Source organism: Labrus mixtus, chromosome 13, assembly GCF_963584025.1.
Source record: "Labrus mixtus chromosome 13, fLabMix1.1, whole genome shotgun sequence".
In the NCBI taxonomy this organism is placed as follows: Eukaryota; Metazoa; Chordata; class Actinopteri; order Labriformes; family Labridae; genus Labrus; species Labrus mixtus.
The window spans coordinates 6941404-6957755 of record NC_083624.1 but is presented as its reverse complement, the minus strand read 5'-3'; the positions used below and the strand labels follow the sequence as shown (position 1 = coordinate 6957755).

The 16352-nt window shown below is 38.2% G+C and overlaps 1 protein-coding gene across 1 annotated transcript in view; it reads right to left on the bottom strand.

Annotated features, from left to right (window-relative positions):
• The window catches only part of col4a1 (collagen, type IV, alpha 1), a 46621-nt gene that overhangs the window by 15523 nt on the left and 14746 nt on the right, over positions 1–16352 (bottom strand). The window contains exons 2-18 of the mRNA XM_061053454.1: positions 8402–8455; positions 5591–5680; positions 5404–5448; positions 5159–5203; positions 4603–4665; positions 4456–4509; positions 4245–4271; positions 2656–2730; positions 2481–2543; positions 2270–2305; positions 2109–2147; positions 1782–1871; positions 1627–1662; positions 1475–1534; positions 1057–1092; positions 919–963; positions 770–802 (exon numbers count right to left, since the gene is read on the bottom strand). Coding sequence (XP_060909437.1) covers positions 770–802; positions 919–963; positions 1057–1092; positions 1475–1534; positions 1627–1662; positions 1782–1871; positions 2109–2147; positions 2270–2305; positions 2481–2543; positions 2656–2730; positions 4245–4271; positions 4456–4509; positions 4603–4665; positions 5159–5203; positions 5404–5448; positions 5591–5680; positions 8402–8455 — 891 coding nt within the window. The remainder of the gene's footprint in view (positions 1–769; positions 803–918; positions 964–1056; positions 1093–1474; positions 1535–1626; positions 1663–1781; positions 1872–2108; positions 2148–2269; positions 2306–2480; positions 2544–2655; positions 2731–4244; positions 4272–4455; positions 4510–4602; positions 4666–5158; positions 5204–5403; positions 5449–5590; positions 5681–8401; positions 8456–16352) is intronic.

The window sequence follows — 16352 nt, the reverse complement described above, 5'->3', positions numbered from 1 at the left end:
TAACTGTTATCTTTCTCATTACCATTACAGCAGCACCGGGGACAAATAATGTTATTAAGATTATTTTATCACTCCTTTTATGTCACCCTCACTGCTATAGATTGTGTAATTATCTCTTTTATTAAAGGCTTTATATGTGATTTTTTGATCCAGCAGATGTCACCCTTGAGCACCAGCATGAAACCAAAACAACTCGCGCTGCATTGTTGTGTTAGCATGCTAATGCTAGCGATCTTTATTATGCTCGTATCTTCACACTGCATGTAAATTTACCTGAAATGAGCGTGATCTAGAAACACAGTTAAGCAGTGAGTACAGTATGTTATTCTTCTTTTCTCTAGTCCCTCAATTAAACAACTTTTATACACGAGGGGAGGAGTCAGCCGGCCGTCCGGGCGATGTAAACAAACTGGAGATAGGACTCTGAAAACTCTGAAAACATCACAGACAGTGGGACTCGGGTGTTACACCCATTGTAGACAGTCATGACTCACAGAGTTATTTTCAGAGGATATACTTGATTTCTATTATATTTAAGTGTGAAAAATCACATATAAAGACTTTAACTAAAGAGAGATAATTTATTGGAGTTTACTTAGACTATTAACTCAAACAAAATTCTGTAGGAAAATCAGCAGACTTCCCTTTAAACATGCTGCATTTTAACTGAATGAAAATGTGCTGGTAGGGTTTAGCTCATTAAAAACAGTGAGCGGATGAGAAATAAAAATGGAATGGAAGTTTGAGACAGTGGAGAGGGGTCACTTACATAACCTGGTGGTCCTCTTTCTCCTTTTTCACCCTGAAACAAAGCAGATAATTTATCATGCTTAACGTTTACACCTCAGAGACAATGCTATTTAGGAAGAGTGTTTAAAATGTGTTCAGACTAAAGTAAAAAAAAGGTGCATTATTTACCGGGGAACCAGAATAGCCAGGAGACCCAGAAAAGCCCTTTTCTCCCTGTTTGAAAGAATTTTACAAACTCTAGTTATACACATGTGATCACATTAGAGAAACAGTCAATCCAAAGGGAACAGAGGGAGTCATCGTTACCTTTAGCCCATCTTCTCCATCCTTTCCAGATTTACCCTACAATAACACAAGTCAGAATAACTTGATTGATTTATTCACACTTGGAATGATTGTAAAAAGACGAAGAACTGACTTTACTGTGAAATTGTGGTGTTACAGCAGCATGTTATCAAAGCAAATAAAACAATATAAGAATAGATACATAGTAGATAAACACTTAAAATATAAAAAATAAGAATAAGAAGAGATTTATACATTAAGGATTTAACTTAACATTCTTACTGGTTAGAAAAAATGAAAAATGAAATACAGCATTTATTCAGGCTTGTCAGCTGAATGTAAAAATAATTGCTGGAGGTAAGAGAAAGAGTGTAAGAGTCACTTTAGCGGAGCTTCTTAGTTTATCAAACCATTTGGACCATCCCATATAGAGACTTACCGGTGGTCCAGGTGGCCCGATTTCACCTTTAATCCCAGTCTGACCTGGCTTACATTGACCCTGCAAATGATATTGGAGGTTTATTGAAACAAGAAGAACTTGACAATAAACATTTGCACAACAAACCTCCACATTGAGGAGATAAAACTTACCTGTTCTCCTTTATCTCCTTGAGGTCCTTTTTCTCCCTTTAAAAAAAAACAACATTTAAAGGAAGATCATGAAGATATTTTCTTACACATAAATCCAGGTTTTTGATGATACATGACATGATGGATATGTTACTGTATAAGGACTGGGTGAATACCTGTAGTCCAGGCATGTACTCTGTGGGGCCTACTTCGAATTCCTGTGGGCGTCCAGGTGGGCCAGGGGGTCCTCGAAACCCTCTGTCGCCCTGCAGCAAGAGGGCAGAATTCACAGCGATTAAAATAAAAAAGTAAAACCATTAGTAAGTAAATCATTGAGTGACAACCAAGTATGTCCAGTTTTCTTGATTTTGAAGTCTTTATTTGAAATGCAAGTATTTCTAACCCAAAAAACACAAGGTCCAACAAATATAACCTTATTTTGGTTTTAGTTCTGTAAAGTACTCCCACTGTTGTGTTGTGCAGATATAAACAAAGACTCTCACCTTGTCTCCCTTTTCACTCACAAAGGCTAACTTGTCACCCTGCAGGAATGTCAGAAAGAAACTCAGTGTCATCGTAGAAGGACAAACAAGTTAAAAGATGTCTGACATTTGTAAAGTCAGAGTTAAACAACTGTAGATCTTGTAAGTGTTTTTAGTCAAACCTTCTCTCCAGGAGGGCCGGGGAGGCCAGCATCACCCTGTAAAACAGAGATATTAAAACAGTCAAAACAAACTGAAAACAGGAAGTGATTTATTCTCGTTCCAGAACAAATTACAGTATTATTTTATGATCATGTGTTTATCAATATTCCTGGGTTGATTAAGTTCATCAGTGGGTCTAAGAAGACTCCATCACTATAGACTAAAACTCACTTTGGGTCCTTGATAGCCACGAGTCCCCGGTGGTCCAGTTGGTCCAGGAAGTCCATTTGATCCCTGAGAGAGTAAGATTTTTTATTTTTATTTTAAGTTTGTGCTTTTATTAAACATAAATAAAAAAAAACCTGTTTTCATGTTCACAACACAAACACATAAAAAAACAACATACAGGTAATCCAGGTGTGCCAGGGAAGCCTCTGTCTCCTTTGAGAGGAACAATCCCGATCACTCCACCAGGGTCACCCTGTGGGAGTCAATTTTTAAAAATGGTTTGGTAATTGGTACAACACGTGTCATCATTCTGTTAGTCACGGTATAATCATGATATATATATATAAAAGTGGATGTAGCCTTTAAGTCTAAAAGGGAAGCCAATGCTCTAGTGCCTTAAATCTGCTTTCTTCCTCATGACCAGCAGAGGGCGTACCACTCTTTACATTAAGAAGACAGTTTTAACATATACACTTAAAGACAAATGAGAATTATTTGACGATATCCGGGGCCTATATATTAATTTTCTTCAGGATAAAGATATTTTTTTACATATTTTGAGCTCGGCTGGTAAAGAGTTGGTAATGTCTGTAATTGTGGTCGTTTTTGCAGAAATTGTTCTAGGGAAGAATATTTGTGATTAACAAATCATCTATGGCAATGTACTCCCTTTGGTTATTTTTATTTAATACGGACAGTAATAATTTTGCAACATTTTGTAATTAAAGTTTTTATTTTTTTTATTTTGTATTAGTATATTTTACCTTTTCCCCCCTTATTTTATAAATGTGTATATATGTGCATCTGTATATAGAAGAAGACAGTTTTAAACCAGATAATAAAGTGAGCCCCCTTTGTGCTTGTATGTAACGTCAGAAAACACTTTTCATTAGAGTCTTTGGTCTTAATGGTTAATTTCAAGTCTATTTCAAAGCAGCATAAAGTCCTTTTTGTAAATATAGGTCCAGTTAAGTAAAATAGACGAGAATGAAGGGCTAGCTTGAAACTGAAAAGTCACTACCTCAAAACTGTCTTGTTTTGTGTTCAGTTGTATTAAAAAAGACTTAATAATAACCATCATCTATAAAGGGTAAATAAGGGTAAATAGATAGTTAATTAACCATTAGTTAATAGTTATTTACTGTTAACAAACAATTAAATTATACTTAATAATGTTTGCTAATGATTTGTAATGCTATAATTTATGAAGTGTTTGTTAATGGTGACCAAATGATTTATGAACCTTTAAGAGATGGTTTATAAAACATCTATAAACATTACAGAGTCACATGGACCAGATATTTGTTCATATATTCATATATATGTATATATATATATAATATTTTATAAAGTGTCTATTAACATTATTTGGATGGTTATTATAAAGTTGGAACTAAAGATTATAATCCCTTATTCATACTTTGTAAAGCATCTATGAATATATTTTAGATGCTTTTAGATTCATATTTTATCAATGAAATCATTTAACCAATAGCTCAAATTATCATCTCAAATAACATGGATAAGTTAAATCGCTAGGATGCACTTTGCTAATCAAGCTAGCAGGCTACATGCTGATAGCCCGTTTCTCCTGTCCAGCTAAACCCCGCCATCCAGCTATGGTCATATATGGCTACAAGAAACAAAGATCAAGCAATGAATGATATGATGGCGGCACATTCAAATCTTAAATACAGTCTAAAGTCATACTGGTAATGTTTGACATCAGTTAAGATGTTAGATAAGGCTTAATAAATGTCTACAGACCTTCAATCCAGGAACTCCAGGGATGCCCTAAAAAGAGAGGACAACATATTTAACATATTTAAACTTTAACAGCAGGTTTATAAGATGCTCAAATCTGACCATACAGATTCAAATAAAAGGAAAGGCCTATCAGTTTAAAATTCAAATCATGATGGTTTTCTTTATTTGTCTTAAACAGGACAGCGGTGTCATGTGCTTCATGGTTTCTTACAGGAGGTCCTTGAATCCCAGAAAAACCTGGAATACCATCTCTTCCTCTGTCTCCCTGAAACAAACACACGACACAGTTAGAAAAACCCAAACAGAAAAAATAACAAGGAGCAGGCCCAAATCCAAAGACAACAAAGTTCAAGCTTACTTTAGTCCCATTGCATCCTGGGATTCCTGGTAGACCTGGTGGGCCATCGTTTCCATTGATACCCTGAGAGTGGAGGTTGCACAAAAATGTTATTTGACACCTTGAAAGTCCTCCCAGAATCCGACCCACAACAATGATCCAAACTTTAAATGCAACCTTAAAAAAAAGTAATCTTTATCGCTTATTTACAAGGTTAAACCAGGGTAATTGATATGCAGTGTTTGCCCAAGGTTTACAGCTTTTTTTTTTGGGGGGGGGGGGCAGATGGACGCCGACACTTGAAGGAATCTTGGTGTTCACTTTTAATGACAGCTGTCCTGTTCTATCGGAAAGGTATCCTTAAATGACTTCTTTCCCTGATGTCCGACTCTATCCACTATCCTATTTCTACAATAAAGACACAAAAAGCCCAAAAATAAATCTGTAAAAAAATAATTAGAATAATTTATTAACTTGCCCTTCTAGGGGGGGGCAGGCCGCCCCCCTAATATAATGCTAGGGGAAACACTGGATATGTGGTGAATCTATAAGCAACATGAGGATTCAAGGAACTTACTGGCAGTCCTGGGTTTCCTGGAAAACCTGGCAGACCTGGAGGACCCTGCAAGATCAAAACCACATCAGCATTACTGTCTCATAACACAAACAACACCTTAGTGCAATGTTTTATTTATTTTATTTTTTTATTTAACCAGGAAAAAGTCTCATTGAGGGCAATAGAAGTCTGTTTTATGTCATGTCATTCCATTAATATCATGCTGTATCATAGTGTTAAGGATATCAAGGTGGTTATATCCTTACCCGCACTCCTTTTATCCCCGTGGCCCCAGGTTCACCCAGGTCCCCCTAAAAGAAATACATGACAATAGATAAGAGTCTTCGTAAGTCTCTATAAGTTACACCTTTAGACAGGGCTAAAAAAAAAAAGGTAAACTGAACATTATTTAAGGTTTCATTGTTATATCAGTGTGTGTGACAGTTTGCTTACCTTGAAGCCCATCCCCCCAGGAGGCCCCTCAGGTCCCTGCATCCCTGGGAATCCCATATTTCCTTGAAGACCAGGAAACCCACGCTCACCCTGTGAACCACAAAGCATCAGGATGACTAGGAAATAAATATTTTTTTTTTATGATAAAATTATACAAATACAAAATTGTGAAATATATTTTGATTGAATTGGTCTGTAAGACATGAAGTTCTCTCCGGCTTCCTCCCACAGTCCAAAGACATGCTCGTTAGGTTAATTGGAGACTCTAAATTGCCCGTAGGTGTGAATGTGAGTGTGTCTGGTTTTCAGTCTCTATATGTCAGCTCTGTGATTGAGTAAGGTCTTTTACCTGCTTTTTGTAAAGTGTCTCAAGGTAACACTTGTTATGAATTGACGCTATACAAATAAAGATTGATTGATATATTCCTATCATGTTATTGACCCGATTGGCCACCAGATGGCAGCACTGCTCTGTACAGGGGGAGTCCTGCTCAAGGTCTCTTCATGCTGAGCTGCCAAAGAGTGAGTGACGTGTTAAACTAAGCAATCCACTAAATGAAACCATATTGAACATTGTTGGACTGATTTCCTGTCCCTGACCACAAAACACCTGACTCCCATCAGCCGGGACAAACACTGCATCTTGAACCGTGGGAATTTTTCACTGGGTTACCGCGGCAACTCCTGTAGTTGGACATCAGGAAAATGATATCATTGGAAATAAAGCTCACAGGAGATTTTTTTTTTTCAGAAGGCTGTTTGGAGTTTTTCAGCTTCTTTCAATAAAACCAGAGGTGTTTATTTGAGTCCACAGTGGACTTGGCCGGGCTCCACGGAACACAGTCAGTGCATGTGTTGTTGTCGAGTGGGCTCAGTGTTTGGCTACTGGTGCTGTATGAGCCATAAAAAGGACAGACTGTTTCACTTAGAGGAGAGATAACACCCTGCAGTCGTCTGATATCACCGAGCCAATAATACACATGTACACTGAAACAGCAGGACTGGAAGTGAAAAATAAATCCACAGCTAACAGCAGCTTCCAGCTTTCAAAATAAAACAAAGTCGCCTTCCTTTAACCCTTTAATATTGGTTCAGATTTCTTGTGTGTTACAGACCAGTGATTATTTACCTTTGTTTTAATAATAAAGCTCCTGTAAGAAGTTTTTCCCTGGCTTTGAATCAGACTAAATATTTTAAATGATGACCTAGAAAATGAATTGTGACCATCAGCAACAAGATTGTTTTTTTCTGTTTAGTTATCTTTGTATGCCTGCAGTAAGGTGTCTGACGAGGCAACAAAAGAAGCATAAAAACAGCATTTTATGGGGCGCTGGTGGCGCAGTGGTTAGTGTGCGCGCCCCCATGTGTGGAGGCTTTGGTCCTCCAAGTGGGCGGCCCAGGTTCAAATCCCACCTGTGGCTGCATTACCTACTCTCTCTCCCTGATTTCCAACTCTATCCACTGTCCTGTCTCTACATTAAAGGCACAAAAAAAAAAACCAAAATAAATCAGGATTTTATTTTAAAACAAGGATTAGTAGTGATTGATACATTTAAATGTTAAAAGACAGCAGGATGAGATTTTTTTTATTAGAAATCAATACTTATACATGTATTGGACAAGATCAGCAAAGATATATTTTGTCCACAGGGGGGCGCCAGAAATGAAAATAAGCTGATTATGATGAGTCCCTCTCAGGAGCTCTGAAGTGTTGTAGATATATACAGTACAGCACGGTATACATAATCCATAATTCATGTGCAATAACAATAATAACTGTGAAATATGTTTATTTTATCTCTTAACTCCCTGAATATCCCCTTTTAAAGCAACTTTAAAACCATAATCATTCTAGTTTATACCGGTCGGTGTTCAGTAACAAACCACAGAAAATATACAGAAAATATGTATATTATATGTTTTTCAGAGTCAATAAGGCTGCATTAACACTGCAGACAAAAGTCAGTTTTTTGTTCCTTTGTAACTCAGCTCTGATTTTTTTTTATGACAGTGTGAAAAGCACAAGTCACATGGAATCTGATATTTTCAAATAACATGTGGATTACCACAAGAGTCTGTTACAGGCCATAGTTAAAAAAGAAGTGTGAACAGCCAAACGAAACAAATCAGAACATGGCATTAAGGCGTGCAGTGTGAATGCAGCCTAAGATAAATCAGGCTCTTATAAATACTTCTTAGTAGGATACAATTAGAGCTAGATTTGTTTTTTTTATAGCGAGATTTTCACACCAACAGTGAGGCAAAATCTGCACGAAAAATCAGTTTAAATATGTAGCTTTGTTTATTTCTAATCATTACATACTTGTCATGTTTCAACTCAGCGATTGACCCTCATGCTAAAGTGCTGACAGCTCAAGGGCCGATATCCAGTTCACTTGTACATCTGTATTTCTGAGCCCTCCTCCGGCTGATGGGAAAAAGACCTTCAGTCCAGCTGTGTGTGCATGTGTGTGTGTGTATGTGTGTGTGTGTGTGTGTGTGTGTGTGTGTGTGTGTGTGTGTGTGTGTGTGTGTGTGTGTGGATATGCTCTAATTCAAACTGATCTTTGTTCCCGTCCTGGTCTCTGCACCGTGACTGATACTCTGCTCCCTTACACAGGACGAGCTCCAGCCTTTTTCACCGAGCTGACCCCAATACTCAGGACATAAAAAGTTCCGTTTTTTGTCCTGCCATGAACTTACAAAAGCCTCACTTTTTCATTACCACTACACTTATATGGAGGCCCCGATGTGATATAGCCCGCATAGGGATTGGTTGACAGTGAAATGAGTGCAAATGAAAAATCTCACCTTTGCTCCTTTAACACCACTGCAGTCACATTTTCCACAAGATGCCCCGCAACCCTGAGGATGAAAAAACAGAAAAAAAAAATATAATTAGCCAATTGGAAGTTAAAACATAAAAAAAATCTTTATTTGACAAGTTAAAGGACATTTTTTAAAAATGAGTGTTTTCAAGCTCGACAGTCCAACAGACACCTGCTGAGGGGTCATGTAATGTTATCCATCACATGTGTACAGCGTGTTACAACCTCTTTGTTTTTTAAAGCATGTAAGGGCCCTGCCTCTGCCAGATGACCTCATAGACATCCCACTGATGCTGTAAATTATCACAGCGAGCAGTGGACAGACCTCTACAGGGTTTCATGCACACCTGCTGATCCAGTCCACAGATGAGGATTTACAGGTCAGAATGGTACAAAAAAAAAACAACAGGAGTAAAGATATAAATCAAGACTTCACCAGCTTTCTGCACTCCATGGCATCTTAAACATGCAACCAGATACTTGTTTTGGGGGGCCACTTGGGGGCAGCAGAACAAGCTCTTATCTCAGATTTTGTTCCTTAACAGAGACGGTCTCCCACCCCGGGGGCTTACAGATGGCTAACTCAGGTTCAGGACTGATCCTTTCAAAATAAAAAAATAAATCAAATAAAAAATCCTGTGAAACCCGTTTTAAGTTAAATGTAAAATAGTTAGCAAAAAAAATAGCTGATTCAAACAACCAGGAGTTAGGAAGCAAACATTATAAACAGTTTAAAGCTGCATTCCTGGCCATCTTATGTGTCTCAGATTCTACTGTTTCCTGAGGTCAATTAGCTTTCAGCTGCTAAATGCTCGTCTTAGTTTGCTCACTTGAACACCTGCTGTTTGTTGTACAAAATAAAGTGTAACTTTATTTTTTTTTTTAAATTAAAAATTAAATTTTTTATAATTCAGTCAAGTACGAGATATAGTTGGCCGGTAATGCGTAGCTAATTAGCTAGACTGTAGTCTTTGTTAACAGAATGTTGCTGTCAAAACAGCTTCAACGTGCGATGAGTGCGCATGGATGTCTGCATGTCCGCTCGCCACACTCACTGCTCTAATTATAATAAAGTGTTAAAACGGTCATAAGATATGTCTGTGTGAATTTTTATTTGAGGTTTGCTGTCTGTTGAAGTCTGAGTTGAAGAAATGTCCTAATTTGAACGTTAATACAAAGGCCTATTACTAACAATTATTAAAATCCTAAAGATTCAAATTAATGAATAGATACAGTCGGCATCGCGTCATAGTTGGGGGCGGGGCCTCATGTGGGGGAAAAGAATCACAGAAAAAAAAAGAACTACAAACCGATTACTCGAGTACTCGCTTTAACAATGGGAAGAGTAATCGATTAGAGAACATTTTGCATTTCTGCACCCCTACTACGTATAGCTAAAAACAGAGTTGGGTCATGATTTTTTGCATTTGTTCCTTGACAAGCAACTCTGTTCACATAGCTACATATTTGAAAAAAAAAAAAAACTGGGTGCTGGACAAAAAATATCCAAAGATAGAAAAAGCACTGAGTCTGCACACCAGAAGCTGCTCCAATGAAATAGCATTTCATGGAATATCACATGTAACACACTTCATCAGACATACATATTTGACCCAAGACTTAAAGCAGCTTTAAAGGAACTTTTAACCAAATAGTAACCTTGAATCTAACTGTTTGAGTGAGTTATATGGGATAAAATAAAATGCCTGCAGTCGTTGCTCACACTTTTGGTGTCTTTGGGGCTCTGACTAGCAACAAAACAAACATTAGCATCCTGAAACATTGGATGTTTGGGATGCTGACAGATTTTAAACAGATTTTAAATTATGAAAAAGAAAGACCTTGGAATAGCAGTAAGCTACACTCTGCCACCACTTAACAAATGGTAGAGTATTGCCCTTTAAGAACTAACTAAAATGTTTACCTCCTCCTGCTCACTGCTGATGTTTTGACTGATTTTGATATTTAGCTGTACATATTCAAGGCCCACTGAAGATGACTTTTATTCTTATAAAGAGACACTTATCAGCTTTGTATTACTATGGAGGCAGAAGGACATCAATGCAGCTGTTCTCAGTCCACCCACTCCCCCCGTTTCCTCTCCTCTGGTCTCCAGAGGCCGGAGCCTGGGAACTGGCCTGTACCGCCTTGGCTCTGTCTTCCATTGCTGCTCTCCTCTTTTTTTTTCCCTCACTCATCCAGCTGTTTCCAGACTCACGTGCGAGGCGACAAGCCAAAAGCCTGTCAGGGCTTTGGATGGGCCTGTTAAGAGATTGAACAGCTACACTGCCCACAACACATTTCTCGGCCCTGTTTTGTGTTCTCACACAACAACAAATTTCATTTCTCCACGCCCATTCATCACGATCTGTTCCCGCTGACATCTCGTACATAAGCCATTCTTTATTCTACATTTTCTCTAGCTCATTATCCTGTCTGTCTTCTGACACACTGTTTCCAACATACCTGATGACTGACTCAACATGTGGCTCTAAAACCATGGGAAACCTCTGGACCTTTGGCTCTGAGTGCCCCCCACTCTCCCATAGTGCACTTGTTCTCATTTATTTGCAGTTTATAACACATGTGTGGTCCGCTAGAGGGTAACACTTTATGTGCTTGTAATAAGCATTAATAAGAGGTAATAAGTCACTTATAAGAGCTTATTAGATTCTTATTGACACAAATAAGACTATTAAGTGTTAATATAGGCATAATTAACACATTTATTATGTCTTATTAGACACTTATAGGCTCTTATTAGAAACTTATTAACACTTTATATACCGTCATAAACATTAATAAGATGTTTATTAACATTAATAAGACTTCATTCAATGTCAGTCTTCAGTCTTATCAATGTCAATGAACATCTTATGAACGTTGATAAGTGGTCTATAAACAAGTTTCTTTGTGTTAATTAATATCTTACAAGCCAATTATAAATTAATTTATAGTTTAATTAACACTCATGAAGTCTCATTAATGTTAATAAACATCTTATTAATGTTTATGACGGTATATAAAGTGTTAATAAGTTTCTAAAAAGAGCCTTTAAGTGTCTAATAAGACATAATAAATGTTTTAATTATGCCTATAATAATACTTATATAGTCTTATTTGTGAGAACCTAATAAGGTCTTATAAGTGACTTATTACCTGTTATTAATGCTTATTACAAGCACCTTAATATAAAGTGTTACCTGCTAGGGTACGTCATTTCACATCCCTGCTCTCTTACGTCACTAGATCTCACCTCTCCACTTCTGCTTCAATAATTGTTTTTCTTTCACAGGATTACTTCCTGTTCTGCCACAGATTAGCTTCAGAAACACCTGACCTCGGATCAGATTAGTGTCATAAGACAAACAGAGGAAAAAGGGATATTGACTCTTAGAATGGAGCACATGTGTGTTTCATTATGGTGAAACCTGCTGGCTCACAGCAATGGGAGCTCATGATACGGGATTAACATCATTTATTTTCTTTTACAATTCGCTAAGGCATGCTAATGCAACGGGGGAGCACACTTGCATATTGTCAGCACCACTCGGGTAAATCACAGCTGCTGTTGGCTAAAAACTGCTAAATGATCCCCTCATTCACCTGTTGCTCTCTGTCTCACTTTTCTTTTCTCTGTCTGCAGTTTTCTCTGTCCTCTTTAAGGCACAATTAAGACGAGCAGACATTCCTGAATGTTGGAGGGCACAACCACTGAACCCAAGCCCTCCAACCGACTCCATGATGAGGAGAACACAGATCTGTTCTCATGTGATGAAAAGCTACCACCCTGTGATGTCTAAACTGCTGCTCTTTCCAAACACAGCGCAGTAATCTGCAGGTCGATCAAAACAGCTTTTCTTTGATTTCTCCAGTTTGTTTTGGTTCTCTGCGTCCGTTACGCACTGACATCAACCCAAACACCAGATGGGAGATAAAACACAAAAGACCAAACTGACATCTGCACACAAAGAGTGTCTTGCTAATGAGCCTTGCTGCCAAAGAGTGGATATCAGTCTGAAATGGTTTCAGGGCTTTGCAGGGAAAAGGGGAAATCTTAAAGAGGACTTCTGATGATTCTGATTTTTACAGATTTACCACAAGCCAGGGAACCATTTCTTATATACAGTACATACCATTTCAATAGGAGTGTGTATGTAATGAGGGTGATAGCTGTGTGATAGCTTTGCCAGTTCACACAGACGCTTGAGATCGAACAGGCAGCTGTACTTATATTTACCTTTATCTCTTCTTTTGGTTTATTTAAAAATCTTTTGCATGCCTGTCTGTCTTTGGAAACAAAACACTCCCGCTATTCCCCAAGGTTTATTCATTTTTGGTTGATTGGAAGGGACCTCTCCTTAGATTTGTTTTAGAGAAAAACAGCAAATTTCAGTGTACGATGTGCAGTGTTTCCCCTACCATTATATTGGTATATATTATATAATATATATTTTTGGGCTTTGAGTCGGAAATAAGGGAAAGAAGTCATTTAAGGATACCTTTCCGATAGAAAAGAACAGTGTCATTAAAAGTAACACATGAACACCAAGATTCCTTCAAGTGTTTGTGTCGTCATCTCGCCGTGTCGGCATGTCGGCTTGTCCCCACCCCCCCAACGCTGTAAACCTAGGGGAAACACTGCTGTGCATTGACAATAAAGACATCTATTCCTCTATTGTCTTCTATTTATAAAATTTTCTTTTTTATTTTCATTTTCTCCTTTAAAGTCTTTATATGTGATTTTACACACTTAAATGTAGAAATCAAGTATCTCCTCTGAAAATAACTCTGTGAGTCATGACTGTCTACAATGGGTGTAACAACCGAGTCCCACTGTCTGTGATGTTTTCAGAGTTTTCAGAGTCCTATCTTCACTTTGTTTACATCGGCTGGACGGCCGGCTGACTCCTCCCCTCGTGTATAAAAGTTGTTTAATTGAGGGACTAGAGAAAAGAAGAATAACATACTGTACTCACTGCTTAACTGTGTTTCTAGATCACGCTCATTTCAGGTAAATTTACATGCAGTGTGAAGATACGAGCAGAATAAAGATCGCTAGCATTAGCATGCTAACAGTTGTTTTGGTTTCATGCTGGTGCTCAAGGGCGACATCTGGTGGATCAAAAAATCACATATAAAGCCTTTAAGTAAAACTAAAAGGTTTTATCTTTTCCTTCATTACATATATTTAGTCTCCCTGTCGATGCTCACATGTGAGCGAATGAGGAGATAAAGACAGATGATGTCACTCTACCCAAACATCCTGATCCTCCACAGAGCAAACACACAGAGCAGAAAGCCTGACAGTCTGCAGAGTGTCGATGTCCGCTGTGTGAATATACAGAAGCTGGTGAGTCATGGAGCTCTGGAGAATCTGTATCAGATCCAGTAAACCTCTGCAGGCCTCACGTGTCCTTTTTGTGGCTTCTAAAAGTCTGGACGGCAGGTTTTGAAAAACCTCCAAACTGTGAAAAATTAGAATGACTTACAGGGGCAGAGTGTTTATGCTAACAGGGCGCTGTGCACAAACAGTGACTTATCATAATCATGTGTGTATGACAGTGTGTTTGTGATTGTTTACTGCTGCTGGAGCTGGCAGGGAAACTCAGAGCAGAATGTTTGATTTGACAGAATCTGAGAGAGAAACAGGAGATGCCAACAAGGGAGGAGGAAGAGTTCTGTGCACACAGAGGAACATTCACAGGCCTTCATAAAGTAGATCCATGTATCTATCAGTGCTCAGTGTTATATGTCAGAGGTTACATCAGTTCAGGCCTCGTCCCAGAAGGCCCTGAAGTTTCAACAACACCTGCCTGATATTTCTTACATCATTAGAAACACAAGTCCAGCTTTGAGAAGGACTCAGGAGGGAGGAAGTGATGACTAATGTTTACTCTGGAGATGCAAGAAATCAGGACATCTCGACTTTTACACAAACAGTCTTTATGCAAACCAAAGGATGAGTGTATAGACCTGCTGCATAGCTGGATCCTAGAAAGAGCCAAAGCAATATAGAGAGCGTCTGGCTGAGGAAAACATGTCTGGCAGATTTCAACTAAACATCATTAAACTCACCTTGTAGAATATGAAGTAGTCAAAATAAACTACCGGTATCTGACAAAAACAAACTCATCAAGAGGTTGTTTTTTTCAGTTCCTGAAGCTTTCAAACATTTTGTCAAGTTGAAGTTTTTCACATTTTTTGAGCATTATAAGGACCTCCCATTCAAGATTCAAGATGTGCAGCAAAGTGTAAAAGTTTAAGGAATGGAAAAGGTTCAACTTACAAATTCACTTTGAAAAAATTCTGTAGCAGCTCGGCTCAGATCATGTGATACAGTCAAAGAGTACAGAACAGTGGGGCGCTGGTGGCGCAGTGGTTGGTGTATGGAGGCTATAGTCCTCCAAGCGGGCGGCCCAGGTTCGAGTCCAGCCTGTGGCTCCTTTCCCGCATGTCATTCCCCACTCTCTCTCCCTGATTTCCAACTGTCCTATCTCTCCATTAAAGAAACAAAAAGCCCAAAAATAAATCTTAGAAAATTTTTAAAAAAATAGAGTACAGAACAGCAAGAACATTTTTAGTAACCAACTGTTTTCAAATTAAACACATCATCTCCGCAGATGTTGCTCGGTTTGCCTCTCTTATCATCATTTTCTTTCATTGTATTTATGTTATCTTGGTTATGTTGGTATTTTTTCCCTATGTTTGACATAACCAAGGAAATATAGCAATATATGGTGACTATACAGAATAAAAAGACTTCTCTAATCATGTTTTTCATGAAACATTCTTTTACAGACTTAGTGCACCATTACTTAATGTTGTAAAAGAAGCTAAACAGTGCATGAATAAACAACCACAGTGTTTTCCCATTCTATAGAAAGGGTCCTTTCATATGCAGCCTGCAGGGTACAGGCCTTCAATTTGTCCTTTAGATTGAACATGCTTTATGACTTACTGCTTTTTAAATTAGGTACATCTCCTTCTCAAAATATACAGTAACCAACTTCCAAACATAAAAAGTCTACTCTAATTCAGATTTTTCATTTTCAAGCGCTCTCTTCTTTTGCAAAACAATACAGTTTTTCATACAGCTGTGATGATTATAACCGCAGCAGTACCCACATACACCACATGGTGGCAGAAAAGTTCCCATCACTGTTCCACATTGACTGTACATTCTAGGTTTTTTATCTTTACTGTGTCTATCCCACCAGGCAAACTAAAGATCACACTAACATCTGGTCAATGTCATCTACAGACATTTTCTGAAAACTACATTACATTCCAGACACATTCCTGCATCCTCCTCTTCCCCCCCCCATCCCCCCCCATCCCCCCCCCCCCCCCCCCGGGAGAGAAACTGTGCATCTCACATCCGGTCTCTTCTTCACATGTTAATTTTCAACGCACACATAAAACAAATATGAAGCAATAAATAAATAACTTCATATTAAAACAAACACACACATAACAAAATGAAGGAAACAAAAGTACAAATGTCGCCCACTTTAACACGCCCAAATGTAAAGATTTGAAACTGACATCCTCAAACAGAGTAGTGCACAAAAATATTAAGTGACTTTGTCAGGAAAAAACCCTACAGACTACGTTGTTTTTGTTTTAAGGTAACATAACAGGAATATTCTGGTTTCAGCACTGTGAAAGAAAATGCATGAAGCCAAAAAAAACGAGTTGACCAAATAACTGCCTCTGAGTTTATCTCCACAGAGGAGCCTTCCTTCCACACTGATATGGAGGAGGAAACCTGAGAAATCCTGCAGTTGTGTTGATTCTCTTTTTTTGACTTGCTGAGCTTTCTCTCCCACTTTCAATGCACCTTATATGGCGTCTCTAAGCCCCGCACTACATATAGAACTTATTAGAAACCTGTTGTTAAACATACCTACATTTTAAAGTGATTGCATTAA